This window comes from Strix uralensis, chromosome 5, assembly GCF_047716275.1.
Source record: "Strix uralensis isolate ZFMK-TIS-50842 chromosome 5, bStrUra1, whole genome shotgun sequence".
Lineage (NCBI taxonomy): Eukaryota > Metazoa > Chordata > Aves > Strigiformes > Strigidae > Strix > Strix uralensis.
The window spans coordinates 76,566,827-76,588,028 of NC_133976.1; the positions used below are offsets into that span (position 1 = coordinate 76,566,827).

The 21,202-nt window shown below is 47.4% G+C and overlaps 1 protein-coding gene across 1 annotated transcript; it reads left to right on the forward strand.

Moving 5' to 3' along the window:
• Nucleotides 1-3,311: 3,311 nt before the first annotated feature.
• DENND11 (DENN domain containing 11) lies at nucleotides 3,312-19,975 on the forward strand. The gene is made up of 9 exons (XM_074871789.1): nucleotides 3,312-3,562; nucleotides 9,488-9,587; nucleotides 10,719-10,877; nucleotides 11,556-11,709; nucleotides 11,967-12,105; nucleotides 12,575-12,706; nucleotides 12,896-13,046; nucleotides 13,532-13,600; nucleotides 14,711-19,975. The coding sequence occupies exons 1-9, from the start codon at nucleotides 3,334-3,336 to the stop codon at nucleotides 14,904-14,906; spliced, it is 1,329 nt and encodes a 442-aa protein (XP_074727890.1). The 5' UTR covers nucleotides 3,312-3,333; the 3' UTR covers nucleotides 14,907-19,975.
• Nucleotides 19,976-21,202: the final 1,227 nt, after the last annotated feature.

The following is a 21,202-nucleotide window of genomic DNA, read 5'->3' on the forward strand; positions in this document are numbered from 1 at the left end:
TGTGGATGTGGATTTGCTGTGCCTGTAACCAGCTCTGTGGGAAGCCAGGGCTCCCTCTGAGTCATCTTGCTTCTGCACGCTCTTCCCTCCTCCAGCTTCCCAGGGCCTATGGGAAGGTGATGTTTGCTGACAGCCAGCCTGCTCCATGTTAATCCCATCAGAGATGCAGTCTTTGTGGGCTTTACTTTTATAAGTAATGAGTCTTGTCATGATGAGGCCATCCGCTTCCTTCTTTTAAGTCTGAATTTCACTTCCTGCATTTAGATGTTAGCTTGGACAGGCGTTGCAGCCTGCATGGAGAGGTTAGTAGCCTAATTTATAATGTGCTAGACTTTGGGAGAGAGTTAGGGATCATACACAGGTCTTTGTATGGGTTCCCATCTTGAGGTTTGAAGGGAGAGGAGAGAAGCTGGAGGGAGAAGCTGGCTGCGTTGGTGAAGGCAGCCCCACAGGTGAGGTCACTCTGCTGCTCACTGGGAACGGGTCAATGTCTCCTCTTGCTCCGCCTCTCTGTAGAAAACAGGGATCTTTCTGTGCCTTTGTGAGCCTGCGTTTCAAAGAGGGACCAGCATGAGCTTTAACTAACTGGGAACAAGGTTACAGTAGCTTTTTTTCTTAGCATTGAGGAGAGCTGCTGGAAAGACATGAAGAAATTGAAAGTGGCCACAGCCCAGAGGAGATGAGGGTTTGTCAAAACCAACATGTGCACACATCGAGGGGAATTCCCACCAGAAAATAAAGGGACATGTCAATCTGAGGTCACTCGGCTCTGCTAACACGATCTTTAAATGAAAAGTAGGGCCATATGAGTCTCTGAAGTTTTCTGTTAAGACTGTGACTAGCAATTAATTTGATACAGGCCACCAAAGCTGTATTAGGAGGCCGTGCCAGGAACTCCGTTTTACTGCTGAACCTGGCCCAGAGGTTGTGGTGTTTCTTTCAGGCACAGAGCCTGTTGCTGCCATGCAGGCTCCCTTCTGCAACACAAGTGCTGCATCTCCCTGCACCTTACCTTGAGCGAGCTCCAAAAGCCCGGCAGTGCCGGCGCTGGCTGCTTTCTGCTATGAAAAGCTGTCTCTGCAGCATCTGGCCAGCTGAGAGTCTATGACAGGACCACTTCAGTACTGCTGTGATCTGACTCTATTAATCAGATGTTTGGTACTTGGAGCCTTGGATAGGAAAATTTTATTTTAAATCTTAAGAAATAATGCTTTTAGTCCCCATAGCTACAACTTGTTCAGACCACAGTTTTTAAGCCCATCTGAAACATTTTTTGATTTTTTTTTTCCTCACAGTTTATAGGTAGTATCCGTCTTTCTAAGGAGGAATGTGATACATAAAGGAGAAAAGTTGGGCTTGCTGTTTAAAGAAGGCCCAACTTGTTCATCTTGCATGTTCTAACTAAAAGCCACCATGTTTTCATTTCATATTTTTTCTGGAGGACTGCTCAAAGATCTGACGACACTTTCCTTAGCCCTTGGTTGGAGGGAAAATGTGTTCATTTTCTTTTGAAGGAGAGTTTTTCCTCCTAAAAGGGTCAGATTCTCTCCTGGCCTAGGTCTTTTCAATTTTGGTGAAATAACGAAGTAGAAAATGTGGCCTTTGGTTTTTGCAGGTATCCAACAAATGTTGTGCCCTCAGCAGGCCCAGATTGCTGGCCAAAGCAGTGTAAATAGCTCTGGTGCCACAAGGTCTCTTGTCCCATGAGGGCTTTTTCACCAAAAGCCGAGAGCCCGGAGGGTGATGACATTTCACATATCTCAGAGCCAGCGCTGGCAGCCTCTGCTCCCTGTCACTGGCTGCTCTCCCTGCTGCGTCCCCTCCCTCATGCATGGGCAATGCTGGTGCACCGCACAGCAAAGGGGACCAGGAACAGCTCTGCACCGCAAATAGCCCATGTGGGTCGCCAAGGAATTTTTATTTGGGATTTGTTTCCCCTGCCTGGATTGCTGGGGAACAGACTGACATTCGTGCCAGCACCGCTGTGGGGATGAAGGAGAGGAGAGAAACAAGATGTCACTTTAGCATCACCAACACGCAAAAAAATATTCATCAAAATGAAGCGTGGCACTGTCTATATGGTTAAAGTGAAGCATGTGGCCATGTATTTGCAGAATCTGGATTTTCTTTATACAAAATATTGTGCAGGGGTTGTTGCTTTTTTCTTTACCAGTCACCTTCCATGAAAAACTCCATCTGCTAAACACCACCTACAGCAGTTTATAGCTCTTCAAAGTAAACTTGTGCATGGGCTTTGTGAAACAAAATGCCCACTCAGTGTTGGAGCTGCCTGAAATGAAGCTCACAGCAAATGGACGTTAATGTTACCAAAAAAAGAGAAAAAAAAGCAAAACCCACTGTTGAGGAAATTGGGTGATGAGTTTCTTAATGGTGTATTGAACACTCAGAGCTGCTCAACAGGACCAAAGTTAGACAATTAAGGCTTTTATGACAATATCTTCCTTTTAATTGTGGCCTGCTTAATTGGGTAATCCAATTAATCAGAAAGTCCTAGGGAAGCAAGTTAAACTTAATGACGCTTAATGACATTGGTGGTGGCGTAATGAGGATGGTAATTACACAGAAGTTGGCTGCCTGTGGATGCCTTGGTTGTGCTTGTGCCTCCATCTCTCAGTTTCAAGCTGATTCTGTTCCTCTGAAAACTGTTTCACATCCTCCTATAGCACATACGTAAGTATATGTGTGTATATGTATACACACACCAGTATATACCGGACCAGTATCACTGTCTCTTTCAGATTTGTGGCTTGCAGCTTGCACCGCAGCAATGTGGGGTGCGGGAGACTGCCCCGTTCCTGGCCCCGAGGCGGCTCTGCTCAACTCCCTTGGCTCACGCAGGCGGACGGCCCCGACAGGGCTCCCCTCAGCGCTCCTCTCAGGGAGGCGGCAGGCCGGGGGGCAGAAGGCGGGCGGCCAGCTCTGCCTTCCGGGAGGGGGTGACACACGGGGTGGCAGGGTGCCTTGTCTTAGGGAGCCCCTGGTCCTCCCACGACCCTCCAGGAGCCGGCACTGGGGGGCACAGCACTCGGGACCCCTCGCCAGGCCCTTGCTGCTGCCCCCCAGCCTGGCGCGGGCACCGCCTCATCACACCCCGCAAAAACGCGCCCCCGGCGGCCCGCCACGCCCCCCGGCGGCAAGCCCCGCCTTCCCGACAGCACGCCCCGCCCCTCCGCGTCGGGGGCGTGTCCCCCCGCGTCCCCGCCCCCGCGGCGTCCCCGCCCCGGAGCCGCCCCCCGCCGGCGGCCGGTGCGGCGCGGGGGGTGCGGCGCGGCGCGGCGGGGCTCGGCGCGGTGCGGGCCGGGGGCCGCGGCCATGGTGGAGCGCGCAGACGAAGCGCCGCTGCTCTTCTGGGCCGAGGGCCCCGCCGTGTCGGCGCCGTCGCCCGCGGCCGAGGCGGGCGGCGGGCGGCGGCTCGGCGGCGGCTGGAGCGCGGCTCCGTGGGGCGGCGCGGGGCCGGCGGAGGCGGCGGGGCCGCCGCGGGCGGAGGCGGAGGAGGACCAGATCGTGGCCGTCTTCGTGGTCACCTTCGACCCCCGCACGGGTGAGGGGCGCCGGGGGGGTGGGGGGCTGCGCCGGGGCCTGCAGCGGGTGGGCCTGGGGCTCCCGGTGCCGCTGGCGTAAGATGGATGCGGGGCCGGGGCCGGGCTGCGGGTCCCGCATCCCTCCTCCCGCGGGGACCGCTCCCCCCCGCGCCGCGTCGGAGGGCAGTGTCGCCGGCCCCTGGCGGAGGGCGGCGTGGGGGAGCCGGGCTGCCCCCGCCGGACCCGCCGCGGTGCGCCAGGGCACCGGGGGCCGCGGGGCTTTGCCGGAAACGGAGGATGAGGGGGATGGCGTTTGGGCCCCGTCCCGCTGAGAAGAACTTGTGGCGGGAGGAAGGCGCCGCTCCGGGGAGAGCCGGTGCCCGGGCAGGGACGGGCATAGCTCCGCTCCGCAGCGGGAACACGGGACCGGGACCGTGGGGACAGCGCTGGGGCACCCCCTGCGCCCCGCACAGCGCCCAGGCCTCGGGCCGAGCCTCTGCACAGCGCTGCCTGGGGGGGCACCAACCTGTTAGCAGCATCCCCGGAGCACCCCTCTCGGCGGCAAGCGGCGATGGCTGGCGGTTATGGCGGGTGTAAATCCGGCAGGCGCGCAGGGCATGGACCCCGGCAGCGGCAGCAGCTCGGCTCTGTGGTTCCTGGTGACCTGTGTGTTTAGAGGCTGGCCTCTGGTGGGACCTCTGGGACGCTTAGTGCTTTAGAGTGGAGTGCTGTGACCCAGGAGGGCAGAGGAGAGGGGCAAGGGAATCTATTTTCTTTCACTGCCATATCCATCTCCCTCAGCGCTGTCGGACCTTGGTGTTGTATCACTTCTTTTACTGACAGGTTATTAATTTCAAGTCTGCACATCAGCGTTTCTGGAAACACCTTAACATTGTTTTCTTGGTCTTGCTGCTGTAGCAGTATCCACAAAACAGGATGTTATGACACAGATAGGAAGTTAGCGCCTGCCTCGCATCTGTCGACACAGGTACTTGTGCTTAGGGCTCTGATGTCCCCAGACAGATCGTTGGGTCTTTTGACTGCCTGGCACCAACCTGGGCTGCAAAGGCCAGAGTGGGGCATAGCTGAAAGTCTTGGTATGATCAGAAAGTTTAGGAGGTAGCTTGGGAGATGCAGAAGCCCTTTTGCATCCAGACCTGAGAGCGAGCACCTCTTTCCTCTGTAGACAGACACTTTCTTAGCAAATCCACAGCAGAAGTACTAGAGGCAGGAAAGCTCTATAAAGCATGGTGGGCTTCTTCAGTGGAAGGGGGAGGTAACCTGACATGCTCACAAGAGGGCCCTGATAGTGAAGATTGAATCCCAATCTTGAACTGAAAGTCCCAAGGAAGTAGTGAAGAGAACAGAGACCCAGGTGTGACGTGCTGTCAGAAATGTACACTGCCAGACAGCATGGCCACTATGTCCTGAAACACCAAACAGCTTTCAAGAAGTTACCCATTTCAGGCTGCACCAGAGAGAAGTGTCTTCAGTCTACAGGTCAGGCTCTTGACTTATCAAAATCCGAAATGAGATTAGATGTCATCTTTCCAACAGGAGATGGAAAGGGGAGGTGTTTCTCATAAGTATCCAAAACATGGAAGAGTCCGGATGACTGCAGCAACAGCAGGTTGTCTTTCAATCTGAGAGCATATGCCTTCTATGAAATGGTGAGATTTTCTTGGTTGGCAGAAAGCTGAGCTTTCTCAGAAGTTTGTCTGAACCAGCTGTTGCTTTGAATGAAGTCCAGGGAAAGTTGGGAAACAGCGCTTCTCACATCTGATGTGCAGTTAATGCTGGGTGTCATCAGCCTTGGAGTAGTCTGTCAAGTCCAGGAAGATTCAGCCTCCTGATGGTATTCAACGTGGATGCTGAATGTAGGACATCAACAAGTGTCAGCTTCACAGGGGGAGGGCAAAGTGCCCTATGGAGGGTGTGGACTTGGGAAAAAGATCTGGAAGCTGTAGTGGTGTGAGCTTGCTAGGTTCAGAAAGGGGATATAGGAATTCCTGGGTCAACCACATCAGATGGCATGAAGGACTTCTCTAATACTCATAAGGGTATCTGGTCCTTGTGTGTGACCTAAAGCAGATCATCCAGTTGTCTGAGCTGGAAACCTGCTTGATCCTGCCCAGGAAAAGTACAGCAGATCCCCGTTGGTAGCTTGCTCAGGCACCATCTCTGGTGGTGGCTGGGAGGGTAGTTGTGGCAGGTAATGCCTGCTCAGATACAGGCAAGCAAGTGGGTGAGAGATGTTTTACAGTAGAAGGGTGAAGTGGTTACTACGCTAATAAAGAACATGACAGCTTTCTTCCTAAATTTAGACTGGCTTGAAGCAGACAAGCTCACTGTATCTATCAGTTGCATGTGATAAGTTCATGAAAGTAGGTTATGGGGTTGCCAGGCCACTGTTACAGTTTTGGTGTCCCCGGGACTCTGCTGATGCTCGTGCGAGTGGCCAAACATAAGAACCAGAGGCAGCTTCTAAATCAGTGTTGCTGTCCTCACCTCCAGCATGGTGAACCTTGTGGCACGTGAGAAGGAGCTCTTTTCACTGCTGTTACAAAGACAGGTCTTGCACTAATGCAGAAAGTGAACTGTAAATTAAGTGCAGAATGGTGGCAGGCTGGGAGCCAACCATGCCATCTTCTCGTTGCTCCCCGCCCTTTGGAAGTCCCCTCCTTCAGGGAGTGACAAGTTGGGAATGCTCTGACACTTTGTGCACCGGGTCTGTGCAAACACTGCCCCTTAAAGAGCACGGTCACGAGGGGCTTTAACGAGGCTGCTGAATTTCGTAGAGTGGGTGTTTCCTTGGGCAGGTGGCAACAAAAGATCCAACACTCTTGGGCAGCAATGGGGATACATCTGGTAGGTGTGACTTATTTGGCATGAGGTTGGCACATGTGCTTTCCAAGGCTCCTACTTGTCTTGGGTAAAGTAAGTGGAAAAAAAAAAATAGGGCAATAAATTTTGCTTTGGGAGGGAGATAAAGGTGAAGCAAAGTCCATGGCCACATCAACTCTGTCAGATCAGAATAGTCGAAAAGAGGCTGAACCTTCTTAGCCTTTTTTTCTGTGATGGAGATGATGATAGTCAACCTTGCGGAGGTCCCACACAGCCTATTGGCTTAAAGGGTCATGTGAGTAATGGAGGGAGACGAGGAGGGAAGAGAGGGAAGTAATATGTTTTGTACCAGTGAACATGCAAATATTCTGGTTTTCTGTTCCACACTTCTTCCATATAAGAAACGGAGTAGTGCGACAGCTGGATCACACTTCATGCTTCTTGTGTCCTGCCACAACATGGTAGCATTGCACAGCTGGAGACCCTAAAGATCCTGGGAAATATCTAATGGCGAGGAGGGCCAGATGATGCCCACCAAACGCTAGTGCTATCGCCATTTCTGTAAGGATGTGAAAACCCAGGGGAGAGAAAATACGAGAGGAAGAACATCCTTAATGTTGCGCCGCAGAAACTGAGAGTGCTGATTCTGACCTGGCCTGGAGCTGGGAGATAGCTCCCAAGAGATCTCCAGATCTGCAGATTTGACTCTCAGTGAAACGACTCGCCTGCTCTCTACTGCTGGGTGACTCTCACTTGGAAAGTTTCCCATGCACACGAGAGCCGCTTTCCGCGCGGGGAAGGGCAATGCTTCCTGTTTTTCTACAATATTGCTCCCTCCTCCTTCCTCCGGTTTCTCGGGCAGGCTGACAGCCGCTATTGCGTCTGGGTGAAGTCTCTCCTTTGTTTGCTCTCCTGTTTCACCAGACCAACTTTCTTAATTTTTTTTTTTACGTCCGTGTTTGTTCTCCTACTGCCACGTCACCTGTATGTTCATAAGGCAAGGTGGCGTGAGGAATGGCCAGGAGCACAGGTGTGGGTTGCTTCCCACAATCCCAGAAAAAAAAAAATAGTTGCACGATATGCAAGTTGGTTTTGTGGTCACGTGTAGGGTAAGGTTCTGTTTCAAGGCATCTTTTCCTTCTCACTGCTGCAGAACAGACATTGTTTGGGCCATGTCCACTTCAACACCTCTGTAGTGGATGTTATACCTGACAGTAGTGTTTGTGACTAAACTGAACAAAGTCAAACAGTTTCCTTTGCTTGATGGCGCTCTTGTGTATTGATCTATTAATCTATAGGTAATGACCAATAAGTGATTCTCTGCAATGCAAGACTTAAAAGCGGATCTGGCTTTAAACATAATTTTGTGGTTAAGAGACAACAGTTTCAAGAGTTGACTTCCTCACTCTTTCAAGGAAGGGTCTTGTGCCTTTAAAAAGAAAGCCAAACACACACACAAAAATCCCAAAACAACAAAAGCCAACATCTATATATAATATGCAAAACCTACAGGGGCCCGTGCAGGCTGACATGATGTCACTGGCTTTCTCTGCCAGCCTTTCACACGCCTCAGAGGCGAAGATGCTTTACAGCAGAGCTCTGTGGTTTCGTGTGTGATTGCACAGAGCTGTGCTCGAGGTCACGAGGCTGCCACTGCTCCCCAGCCAGCCCGGCTTTGTGGGAGAGGTCTACTTGTGGATAGTTGGATGCAAAACTTCTCCTGTTGCCACGCTTAACGCTGCTGTTTTTCTGAAGTCCTTGCTAGGCAGGTTGGGGGAGGTCTGCTGAATACAGTATCTATGTGAGAAGAAAAATAGCCTATTTAAATGTCAGTAGCTAAGCCCAATTCCTGTGCGAGAGTGCATGCATATACTTGTGCAGTATGAGTAATAAGACAAAAGACAGGCTTCAGAAGTGCGGCCTCATATTTAAATATCTCTAAAAGTCTCAGCTGAGTGTAAGGCCCTTCCAAAGATACACTGTCTGTGCAAGCACAGCTGGGGTGCTTACCCCAAAGGGCGGCAGAAGGACTGTACCGGTAGAAAGCATCTTTGTGCTGCATCTGCCATCGCATTATACTGAAGAACATTTGTTTGCTTTGTTTTTAAAACTAAGCCACATTACTTCAAATGATGTTGCTGTGGGCAGACTGACAGAGAACAGAAACTCAGTGGGTAAACCTGGACCATATCTCGGTGCAGTGGGAGTGTCCAGATGAGCAGGTTACACTCTGAAGTGCTGGCATGGGAGAGTGTGAGAAGTCCCCCTTTTTTGTCCGTGGTAAACTTGCAAGTGGCAGAGCAGGATTTCATTGGGGGACTTCTTGTGACTTCTCTGATATCAGATCTGTTCCAGGATCGGCTCATCAGGTGGCCTTTTCCACTGAACAACTCCATGCTTTCTGGCTGGGTTGGCAGGTGACAGATGTTTGCTAATCTTGATCTAGCTTGTAATTTATGTGCTTTTTTGTTTGGTTATTCTAGCATGCACAAACATGTTGCAGTGCTTGGGTCACCTCAGCCTCCATATGAAGCTTCAGCTAACTCCTCCTGCCCTAAACAAAATATGAGAGATTCCAGGGAAGTTGTGATGACTGGGATGCTGGCTTAGGGGTTCCTGTTTGACCAGCCCTGCCAAGCACAGGCAAAAGCCAATATTGATGGTGGTATGAGCTATTGCAGAAACTCATCCTAAAGAGCAGCAGTCTATACTTTGGGTTCTTCCTATATCGGATGCTCGTGTAGACAGCCTGAGTGGAACAGGGTTAATACCACAGCTTGTCCACTGTCTGGTAAAATTGTAGCTGCTCTGTGGTTAAGCTTATAAAGGATAAATCCACAAAATAGCACTAGCTTCAGAAACGACTCCAGAAGTCCTGCAATATCTGGGTGTTGTGCTGCAACAAGTAATGTTTGCAAGAGATGTGTGGAGTACAGTATGTCAGCTACTGTCTGTGACAATTTAGTATTTCAGGAGTTGCATTAGTGCACTGTTACTGGCATCCCAGTGATGTAAAAGCAACAACTTTCTGTTGCTGGTGTTTGTCCTTTAGAAATGAGTACTGTGTTCAAGTTTACCCAAATAAATTTGCTTCTCTGCAGGCAACATGGTGGAGTGGTGTTTACCCCAAGATATTGATTTGGAAGGTGTAGAATTCAAATCCATGGCAAGCGGGTCCCACAAAATCCAGTCAGATTTCATGTGAGTACGTCTGAGCTATATTACCTCTTCTCTTGGCCATACATCTACACCACCATCCCTTCATTCAGAACATGCAAGAAGAGTATCGTTTATGAAGTTAAGTTCCTGCATAAATGTGCTGCTAAACTGTATCTAGCTGAGACAAAGATACTCTTCAGATACTCATGTCAACATCGTATCAAGTACCAGCTAGCTGTGGGGATCTGCTGTAACAGCTTGGGCTGTGGAGGCCACTGGTGAATGGGGCAGGCCAGTTCTCAGTGGTGTGCAAATTTTAATGCATATTGGGCAAATCATACTGCACTGCCACTATTGGGACTGTCAGCAGATTGGGCAAATCATACTGCGCTGCCACTATTGGGACTGTCAGCAGAGGCCTGGGGTGAAGAGGAAAGAATGGCAGAACTGAAATGGGAAGATTTTGAGGGAACTGGACTTAGGAAAAGGTTCTTAATTCTGCCAGTGCTCTTGGATCCTTTAAATGTCGTGATAAACAGTCCTTGCTCACTTTCTTCTTTGCTAGCTGCTTCCTTCAGTGGAAAGACAAGCTAGGAATTTTCTGCATTCCCATCCTTTTATTAACCCAGTGTTGCAATGCAGCAATGTTTTGCAATGAATCACAGTGTAACAATTCCTTTTGGTGAGGAATAACAGTTACTTTCTCAAAGGCATGTGAAATGAACCCTTGCACTCAACTAGAGTATGCTTCAATGTTCTGGCACCCAAAATAACGACAAGGTAGCTGGACTGTACTCAGAACTTTGTGCACTGCGGGCTTTTTTTCTTCCTTGGAAGAAGGGCCCGGCATTGACTGGGTCTTGCATCCTCTGTTGGTCTGCCTTCCAAGTTCCTTCCTTTCTGGCGTTCCTTACCAGCCTGTGATGTGGCTCATAGGGGCTTTAGTGGGAACTCCTGGGAACTCTTGCCTTAAATGTCCTGTCTTCTTCCTGAGAAGACTAGCACACCCAAGGCCTGTCCTCAGCCCTTGCATAGCAGGGTGGGATTTGACAGCATTCCTTAAAGAAGGAACTGTGTTCCCAAATCAGTATTTTTAGCAGTCAGTTACCTATCTTTCTTCATTTCTTTTCCCTCTTTTTAACATTAACCCTTCTGTCAAACATTTGTCTCCAGTTATTTCCGGAAAGGGCTCTGTTTTGGCCTGGCCTGCTTTGCCAACATGCCCGTGGAGAGTGAGTTAGAGCGTGGTGCCCGCATGAAGTCTGTGGGAATTCTCTCTCCTTCCTACACCCTGCTGTATAGGTACATGCACTTCCTGGAGAACCAGGTCAGGTAAGTTCCCTTGGGAATGGGACTGGCCACTCCCCACCTGGGAGAGGTAACGTTGCCTCGATGGAGAGCGGTTTTGGGTGTGAGTGAGAATTTGGCTACAACGCTGAGGTATGACTTCCTTGAATGACTACTTCTCCAGAAAGAGTTTCAGGTTCACAACAGGAAGGAGACAAGGAACTGATTAACAGCAGTCTGTTCATTGCCAACAGGCTAGTCAAATACTTATTTTGTGTGGATGTAAGTGTCAAGGGGAGAGTTGAGAGGACAAGTCTCCTTTTCTCCTTCTGAAAACCATTTTACTAAGGGCTCACAAGAGACTTCTAAACCTACAGTGGTGATCCTGGCTAGGTGTGTGCTTCAGCTGTGTTGGGTGGGCCTGGCAGGGAAAATGGTGATGGTGGAAGGGAAAGCTGTTCCTACCTGAGCAGACTTAAAATGGGGTCAGTACTATGCAGACATTGGCTCGCTGTCTGCTTCAGTCCTGCCTGTGTTCCCTGGCTGCTCTGAAAGCTGGTGTTGCTCCTGACGCTTTGGCTGCCCTTCTGGCTAAGTCTGTGCCACTGAGGCACCTAGGGCTCCTGTGCTAGCTGGGAAAGCAGATGTTGGCTGGGGGCAAGGCACTAAATCAGTAGAGTCTGGAGACAATACAGATCTCCCCTTTTTTCCTTTCTTTTCCAGACACCAGCTGGAGATGCCAGGGCACTACTCCCATCTAGAAGCATTCTATGATGACAAGAAAGGAGTTCTCCCTGATAGCAAGGGCACCCCCAACTCTCAGCAACCTGTTCACTGGCTGCCATCCATCCACAGATACATGTACCCAGAGATGAAGGTGAGGCAGGTGCTCTGAGGCTTGCAGGAATGGGTAATGTGCTGCTGCTCCTTGCTGGTGTCTCATACTTTATATAAGCAGTCACTCCAGCGTTTTGTAGGCTGCTTTAGATAAGATTTTGTTACTTGGACTGTTACAAGCTGCAGTTCTCTGTCATTGCTGTGTGCTGGTCTTGCTCCCACATTTAGACTTAGCATCTGTGCATGTGTCCCTGTTTCACCTCTGAGCTGTTTTCTTCCCTTTCCCTCCACCTGCAGATCACACACCCTGCTGGCTGCATGTCTCAGTTCATCAAATTCTTTGGTGAGCAGATCCTTGTCCTCTGGAAGTTTGCCCTGCTGCGCAAGCGCATATTGATATTTTCACCACCCCCAGTTGGAGTTGTCTGCTATAGAGGTATGTTTCCAGGGACACTGCAGAGCTCTGATCTAGTAGGCTGAAGCACTGCAGAAATGCCTGTGGGTACTGAGGGGATAGACGTCATGCAGGTCTTCAAAAACCATCACAACCATTCCTTGTGAAGATACCCTTCAGCCTACGCTTACCTATTTCCTACAAAATGCTTTTCTTCAGGCCTTTCAGGTAAGGACCTACTGGCATTGTCAAACACAGTTCCTGTCAGCACAGGACAGTAAGAGTGCTGAATGAATTCGTGGAATCTAGAACTTGGGATTCCTATGGGAGAACTGACTATTTCCTACCCAAAACAGGATGTCCCCACTTGACAAGTTCTGGTGTTCAGGAGCATTTCAAAGCTCTAACCATTGTTTTCATAGAAGTGTGCGAGAGAACTGAGTGAGTGGGGTCCAGAACACCCTTGAGGGAATACTGAAAGCATCTCAGGATGTACTTCTCTTGTCTGCAGTGTACTGCTGCTGTTGCCTTGCCAATGTTTCTCTGCCTGGTCTTGGAGGAACTGTCCCAGAGTCCAAACCATTCTTCTATGTGAATGTGGCAGACATAGAAATGCTGGAGACAGAAGTATCATATGTGGCCTGTAAGTATGATGGATTAGGTGTGACGTTTTTAACTTCAGGCTGCAAAATGTCTTGAGACACCAGACTGTGGAATAAAACTGATGAGAAATAGGATGTGCATGGAATGACTAACTATGAAAGCAGGAGAGAACAGTTGGTCTGCTGGGAAAGCAACATGCTGCTCTGAAAGTCTTCTTGGATTTTGGCAGGTACAACAGAAAAGATCTTTGAGGAGAAACGGGATCTCTATGATGTCTATGTGGACAACCAGAATGTGAAGACGCATCATGAGCATCTGCAACCACTCCTGAAAATTAACAATGCTGACAAGGAGAAGTACCGACGGCTCAATGACCAGAGGTAATAATAGACATCTGGGTGGTCCTGGTCCTGACAGGGGAGAGCAGTGTGATATAAAGAGTACACTGCTGCTTTGCGCTTTCCTTCTTGTCTCAGTATTTTCAAAGTTTCCCACTGCTTCAGCTCATCTCTTTGAGATGCTGGTTCCACTGTAGCTGACTGGTATGAGAGCCCCTGGGCACCCTGCACACATACAGTCACTCTGCCAGTGAGCTGATGGAGCAGATAGAAGGCAGGAAGAGAAGCAGAGGTTGTCACTCACCATCGGTTCACCACTGATCAGTAACAAAACTGAAAACCGGCTGCTTTCTAGTCCAGTGCCTTATAAAGACTACCCTGTTGCCTCAGATATTGGGGTGACATTGTTAAGTCTAATTGGTCTCCAAAAAAATGGATGTGAAGTTTTTAGTTGTAAACCTTGTCTTCTCATAATGCTTTGAGGTTCACTGTAGGTATGTGCAATTAATCTGTCTCCCTTCTCTCAGGCAGATGTTAATGTATTCTCAAGAGGTGGGTGAGGACTGTAGCTCCTGTGAAGAGGACCTTTTCATCTTGTGAGTGGCTACCTCTAATACTTAGTTGGTCACCGTTAGGTTTAGGGAGCCTCTTTCACTGATTTCATGTTGCACTGGTTTGGCACATTATGAAACACCATGGTTAACGTAATTCCATAGTCAGCTGTCTTCCTCTAGGGATGAAAGAACCAAACTGGCTCTTCCTCTTCAGATCATCATTTGAGAAGCCAAATGCAGCCATATTAGTCTCCACTGGGGTCTCTTAAGTGCTGGGAGGGAGAAGGAATTTTAAAAACACAATTAGAAATGCAAGAATCCCCTCCCATTTTTGAAAACATAAGCACCATAGGACTTTTCATGCCAGAACATTTGGCTCAGGAAAGGATAGTGTCTGTGGGAAGCAGGCAGTGTACCGTGCTGGGGGAGGTACAGTGCGGAGATAAGACCTGCGTGTGAAGGACTGGCCCATTGATGTGGCTGGCTTTGTACCTGGCAAACAGCGGATCCAGAACTGGGTGTAGTGCCTGAGGTACAGAATTAGATGAAAGCCTCCACCACCTTCACTGCCTGTTGCTATTGTTCACAGTCTGCAGCAGGTGAGAAGTAATGGGGTGAAACTGTGTGAAGGGCTGTCAGGGCAGAGCTCTGATCGCTGAGCCGCGCAGATGTAGTCAGAGCTCTTTATGAGCAGCCTTACACGTTCCTAGGAAAGCACTAGTAAAGCAGTAGCTCTCAGTAGCACAGCAGCTGCTGTGTTCTGCACCAGCAATGGGGAATTTATTTACCCAGTGGCTTGCTAGATGGATGACAAGTTTCCTCCTTTGCATTATGGGAGCTATAGGTCTGGTGTACCCACTTGGTTACCACAAAGTACACATTAGCTGATAACGTGGCTTGCTTCTGAGGATGCAATGCCTACCATAAATCAGCCGGACAGAAGCACTGCTGTAAACTAAAAGTTACTGCTTTATCTGTTTATTCTGGGTCATCCATAGGGTGGATGGAAAGCTACTACAACATCACCTAAGAAGGTGGGATCTATGATTCAAGGGGGTTAAATGCAGTTCTGGGGCTCTGCTGCCTGTTTGGTAAATATGCTATCTTTTTTGGGGGCCCAGTGCCATCACCTTAGCTGACTTTATCCTATAGGTTTTTCATGGAGCAGAACAACCGCATATTTCAGACGCTGATGGAGGTGTCAGCCAGCCAGGACAAGACGCTGACAGCTGACCACGCACGAGGCATGGGCCTGGATCCCCAAGGGGATCGAAGTTTCCTTATGGACCTGCTGGAAGTGTATGGCATTGATGTTATGCTAGTCATTGACAACCCCTGCTGCACTTAAACCAAGGGCAAGAGAGATGGGGAGCAAAGATCACTTTTTAAAAGACTACCAGACATTGCTTAGGAGGATCACTGGAACTCACCACAGCCACTGGACGGATCTCATTTTATTTAATAACTTTATATGGAGAGTATTTATAATTTTAAAACAAAATGTGATTTTTTTTTTTTTTTTTTTTCCCCCCCTCCTCTACTTCCCAAAGAGTACCTGCTCCAGGCTTTGTTTTGTTTTGTCTCCCTTTCTCTTTTGTGGTTTTTTTGATTTCCTTTAGATAGGACCAGTGGCACCTTTGCACCAATCCTCACTGTTGCCAGTGATAGCTAGGCTTTGGCCTAGCCTGGATACCTGAGGGCTGAGGACTTCAGGAAAGCACTTTGTCTGATGGGGACCAATGTGAAATGCTGTCGCTGAGCTCTCAAGAGTTGACTGGAAAACCCTCCTATCATCCCCTTTTCCACTTGGGGACCGAAGAGAGCTTCAGCACAGGCTGATAGTGGCCCAGTCTCATAAAACACCTGCCCTACCATGTTTATTGGTGGGCACAGTTAAACCAATGATAAAAAACCAGGACTCCTGTAAACATCCCTCACCAACTTTTAGGAGCTAAGTTGGAATAAAGCCACCCTTCCTCATCAATGGCAGAAGCAAGTCTGGGATAAGGGGGTGCTACAGGATCTTATGACTTTGCTTACCAGAGCAGCACCGTTTCACTTCCAGCATTTGAGGTGGTATAAACTGGCAAAGACTATACCTACCTATCTCATAGCTGGAGAAGAGCACCATCTCTACTTAATCCCTCCTACCGCTTCCTCTGGTTTTTAGTTGCATCACAGCTGCTGTTTTGGTTTAAGATCTTCAAACCAGCAAGATGGTCTCCCATTTAACAGGGACCAACATCACTGAGCCACCTTGCAGTCACTATGTTTTCCAGCCTCAGCTCAGATGGTGCTGAGCTGGACTGGGTTGATTAAGTATGCTTTAACTAACGTCACTAGCCCTTCCTTTGTAGCAGATAGTACTTGTCACTCCTTTGCTTTAACACTGCTGATCCTCCTTTTGTCGACCAGCCTTCAGCACTGCCTGCTGCTGTCTTTGGCTTTCAGTGTAAGAGAGCGAGCAGTATGTAACCTTTCAGCTGGAATGGTTTCGCAGTTCACAAGAGGTTCCCTTGGAGTTTGGTGTTCTTAACTGGCACAGCTGCTAGAAGCAATGTCTACCAGCAAGCCTTTTTTCTCCTGGGCAGAGAAGCTGTAGAAGCAGATGAACAGTTTCTTATTCATGTGCTGTGAAAAGAATAGGATTCAGTTCATGAAGGACGAGTAGTTACTTCCAGGAAGGCTATCCCAGTAAAGAGTAATCCCTTCACCATGTGAAATCCAAGAATGGTACTGTAGGTTCTAGGTGTGATATACTGCGTCACGCAAAATTCTTCAGCCAGTAGTAGCATCAGCTTTAAGCCAACTGTTCTTCCTGAACTGTGGCTATAGCTAATTAGCTGCTGCTTCTACTGTAATAGACTTCAGTACCCTTGGAGCCTTTCTGCAGTTTGTAGAAATGCAAACTGTAGCTGATGTATCCATTTATCCTAGCGTTTTAGAGGATGAGACAGAGCCTGTACCACCAAAGTCTCACCTGCTAATTCTTTTTAAAACAGGTGAAGCAAATGTTCTCCAAGTAGACCCTCTGTGAATTGTCTCCTCTGGAAGGAAGGAGGCTGGCATGTCCTGTTTTTCCTTGAAGGCTGTCTTATCTGCAGGAAAGGGGTAGTTTTGCTTGCTGTGGATTCAGAGGATTTAGTGAGGTGGGGGATCAGGGGCCTCACAAGGCTTATTGCACAGTTCATTCGTAGGACCTTCAGCGTATTACGTTCCTGTGATCTGCCTGTCTCTGAGCAGCTGTTCCCCTGCCTGCTTTTTCAGGGCTTTGGATGTTTTTGTACAGGAGAAAACATGCTGCTGCTTGTATTGCTGGTTGCTCACAACTGTAATGTAATCATCCTTAGAAGGTTGGGGGAAAAAATGGAGAAAGAGGAGAAACCCAGATCTGAGTATCATTTAATGGAAAGACCAGTCTCACTTCCTTAAGAAAAGGCTTTGGTTTTAAACTGACACCTCTAGCATGAAAGTGACCCACAATCTCCATGCTTTTTTCTAACTTTCACTTAGTTTTAACATGCTGTCTGCAGTGAAGACCCCTGAGGAAGTATAGCTGGCACTGTATTGCTGTCACTTACTTGACTTCCTTCAGATATAAAAAAAGGAACTGAAACTAGCCTAGCAATTCTTCCTCTTTCTTGAAGGTTTGCTACAGTTTAGCTGTGGTCAGCTGTTAATAACTTTCTATTCTCTTTGATGTCAGTAGTTCTTTTGCTGAACTGAACAGAAACAAACCTTTAATCTGTCATTGAAATTTTACAACCTCTGCAGTCAGAGGCTTTCGAAGACCCTGCGTTAGAGCGCTGTGTTCACAAGCTGTCAGCACATGAGGTCTACCAGACAGCACTGATAGAGCCCACTGAGCAGAACCTCCCGCAATTACTATTTGATGTTTATTGAACCTCTGCTTTCCAGAAACTACATCTTCAGTTGCTAGCAGTAGGTTGATGAAGAAGCATCAAAGCAAGCAGATTACTGTAAAAGTAGCATCCACACTGCATCCCAGTTGGATGGCTACAGCCCATTTTGTTCTTCTGTGTAATTTTGTTTCTCTGCAGCCTCCCTTGGCAAGTGACTGCTACAAGTCAGACAGTTGTAAGACAGAAAACTGAACAGAGACTTCTCTCTCTCCTAACCCTTCCTTGTTTGATTCACTGCAAAAGAACTTCCCCCCTGCACTCTCCTTTTCTAATAGACATTGCTTTTATCGTTGTCACATGTGGAAAATCCTTGATAAATGGGTATGTAATACAAACAAATGGCTACAGCTTGGGACATGAAGGCTTCTTCAGCAGGCTGTTTTCATTTGGAACCAATTTAACTGAATAGTATCTTTCCAGGAGATAACATAATTCAAGGTAAAACAGTTAAGTGCAGACATTTAAAATCCCCTCTTTGACACTTAATAGTTGCTTTTTTGAATACTAGCAGCTGGGAGACAGTTACTTGGTGTATTTTGAATTAAAAGAGGGAGGGAAGCATGGCATAAGGTAGGATATTGCTGATTACCCTAAAATCCTCTTCTCCATTTGAAGTACTTTGCCTTTACAGTGGTGCCTTTAATTTCTTTGGTGTGATGCCTCTGGTCAGTCGCTTGTGATCAGAGCCCAGGTTGAATGGTGGTTACAGTAACCATGTATATCCTGTGCCCTGCTAGACAGAGTCTGGTATGTGTGTTCCTTCTAACACCCAAGTCATAGTATAGCCATTGCAGGTTCTCAGTTGGTACTTGCTTGAGTTTAAACAGGGGAGCAAGAGCTTCATAATTGCATCTTAAGTTGCACTAAAAATGTATAATCAAATAATGAATTATTACTATCTGGATTGCAGGTAAAGCTTGGAAGAGAAATAAAAGCTAGGTTTTAAGTCTGAACAAGGGATACCATGCCAGACACTTAAATCATGCAAAAGTCTTCTCACTGCAAGGTTAGGCCAAGCTGCACAGAGCCAAGTACAACCAAGAACTGAAACAGATACTAGGATAAAGGCATTTTACTGAATTAGAGTTCAGATTTGTCTTAGAGACATACTAATACCTTCTTTTCTACAAAATATTAAGTAGTTACTCCAGTGTATGGTAGAGCCAATGGTCATGGCTGTCACAGGAGATGAGCTCACCTATCCAGTATCCTTAAGGGCAGAAGAAAGTTCCATCACCTTTTCAAGAGAAAGTAGCTTACTGTACAGCTTATTCTGTAAAGCAGTGTTACTGTGATACTGCTTCCATTTTAAGAACTGCCAAAGTTAATGGGCAAAAAACTAGGAGTAGCAGTGTCCCTCTTGGTGACAGACTATGCAAGGGACAGGCATGCTTTGCTCTGGGAAGGGGAGGGCAAGAGCACTCTGTCCTAATGCAAACTAGGTACAAAGCATGCATACTAACCCAAATTCTCTCATCATAGCTATTACTTCTAAGTTAAATTGCTGTCTTGTTTCTGTCCCCCCCTGCAAAGCTAGTGGTCTAGTGATGACGAGAGAAGACAACACACATGTCTTTTGTGAGGGACTGGAATGTACTGACTTAACAGAATATGTCTGTCTACAACAGAGGGTACTAAATGCCTGTGAGCCAGGATTTTAGGTCCTCGTTAATGCAACATGCAACTCAAATGGGAAGGTTTAATCATGGTTAAAATAAACAGGTGCCTTGGGCTGGTCCATCATTAGGTTGTTATCCTTCTTTCTCATTTATGTTGCAGTATTTTAAGCCCTTCTAGACTGGACTGTAAGTTGAAGCCAGGGTAAGTGTTTTCATGAGTGGGACCTAGGATTCTACTCCTGCTTCCTGTCTTGGAGTTCACACAAAGAAAATTGCTTGTCTTGCTGTCAGACAGAAACGTGAGAACTGAGTCCTCTCCTCAACACTGTAGATAGTGGGTTCAACCCCTGCTTATTTTATGTAATGTTTTCCTCACACCTCCCTCTGAATGTTGCAATTCAGAGGTCTAGAACCACCCCATACTGGAAGACCTCTGAACTGCAGAGGAAGGGGAAGAATGACTTCAATGGTAGTTATACAAGCTAATCAACTTATGCTGATATGAATATTTAAATATCAGTCTGTGTCTCAGATGATCTTTGGTACTTCAACATCAGAACAGCATTAACAATACCAATTCTGAAGGGAGCTCTTGGTTACCCTCAAGCAAGGAATCACATTGTAATGGGAGCTGTGTGTCTGATACTATGGCAGAGAATGAGTCATTTTCCCTGTAAAATGGTACAGGTGACCCATAAGCTAGTTCTTATCATCTTGCCCCTTGCAGCAGGCTGGTTGTAGTTCTAACAGCTCTGATGTTGTTTGCATCTTGCAGATGTGTGGTTGCTCCCATAAGCCTGTGGCTGTGTAGAGAAACTGCTTACTAAAACATGGGTATTTTTTAATACAATTAAAGCTTACCTTTTTGAAATGGCTGCTGCTGCCTTGTCTTTCCTGCCACTTGAGGAAAAAAAAACACTGCTGATTTTATTACAGAAGCATCAGCTTGAGGAAGAACTCAGTTGGTGAGAACTGCCCCGACTCTGAATGAGCCAGTGGCTGCAGAGCAACGTTCCAGGTGTCTCTGTGGCAAGCAAAAAGAGCAGAGCACAGCCAACATGTTCCTTGGAGAGTGACTCAGGGGTCCACTGGGCACTCTTAATTGCTGCAGATCAAAAGAAAGCAAGCACAACACAGGCCCTATCACCAGCGTAACTGTTAAAAAGAACTAGCAGGCTTCTACTCCCCTAGATCTTGGTCAAGAAAAGAATGGGTGCTTGTCCCAATAGCTTAGGTAATTCGTTTCTCCACGGTATAGTCAAGGGAAGGACAGCATTCAGTTTGGCAGAATGCAGAAAACCAACCCTACTCCCCCTTTCAAAGCATTTTCCTTTAGCAAGTCTCCAGCAGAGGATGCTGTTGCAGCAGCATGCAGCCAGGATGCAGTCTTCAACAAAGCTGCTGGAAGCCAATTCACTAATGTCCTTATTCTGATTACAGCAAAGAATCAACAGATGAACTTAGATTAGATACAGTGTAACACAGGGACTATGTACAAACAGCAATCACATCAGAAAAATAAGGATTTTTTTTTTCTTCCCATAAGCAAGGCAGAATCATGTGAACTTGTAAGTTACAATAAGGGCAACCAGCCACCTTGCTTAAGTCAATAGTATTTCCTTTCAGCAGTTAAAGCAAAGCTATAAACAAAAGCTCAGAAAAGCAAGAAAACTAATTACAGTACTGAGGCTCAAGGGGATGTAGGTTGTGTAAGGAGTGGTGAGCACTGTTTACATTAGAGAAGAGCAACCAGACACAATGAATAATAAAAGTTATTTGGATGCCCTTATTTGTGTTATACTACCACAGGAATAAAAGGAATACTTACAAAAAAAGACTCATTTGGCTTGTTAAAGGAGTCTTTCCACATGTACTTCATACAGCTTTGGGTCAATGATGACATTTTCCAATTTGCTTCTCTGTAATATACCTAAACTCAATCAAAGGAATACATTTCTACTATATTATTAACTGGAACTCTGTGCTGTTGAATCTGACAAGATGAAAAAAAGAACATAAATATCCAGATATGGGGAATTTTTAAACTTCCTCTCAAGCTTTGTATTACTGATCTCCAATTTATTTTGTGACAGAGTAAATAA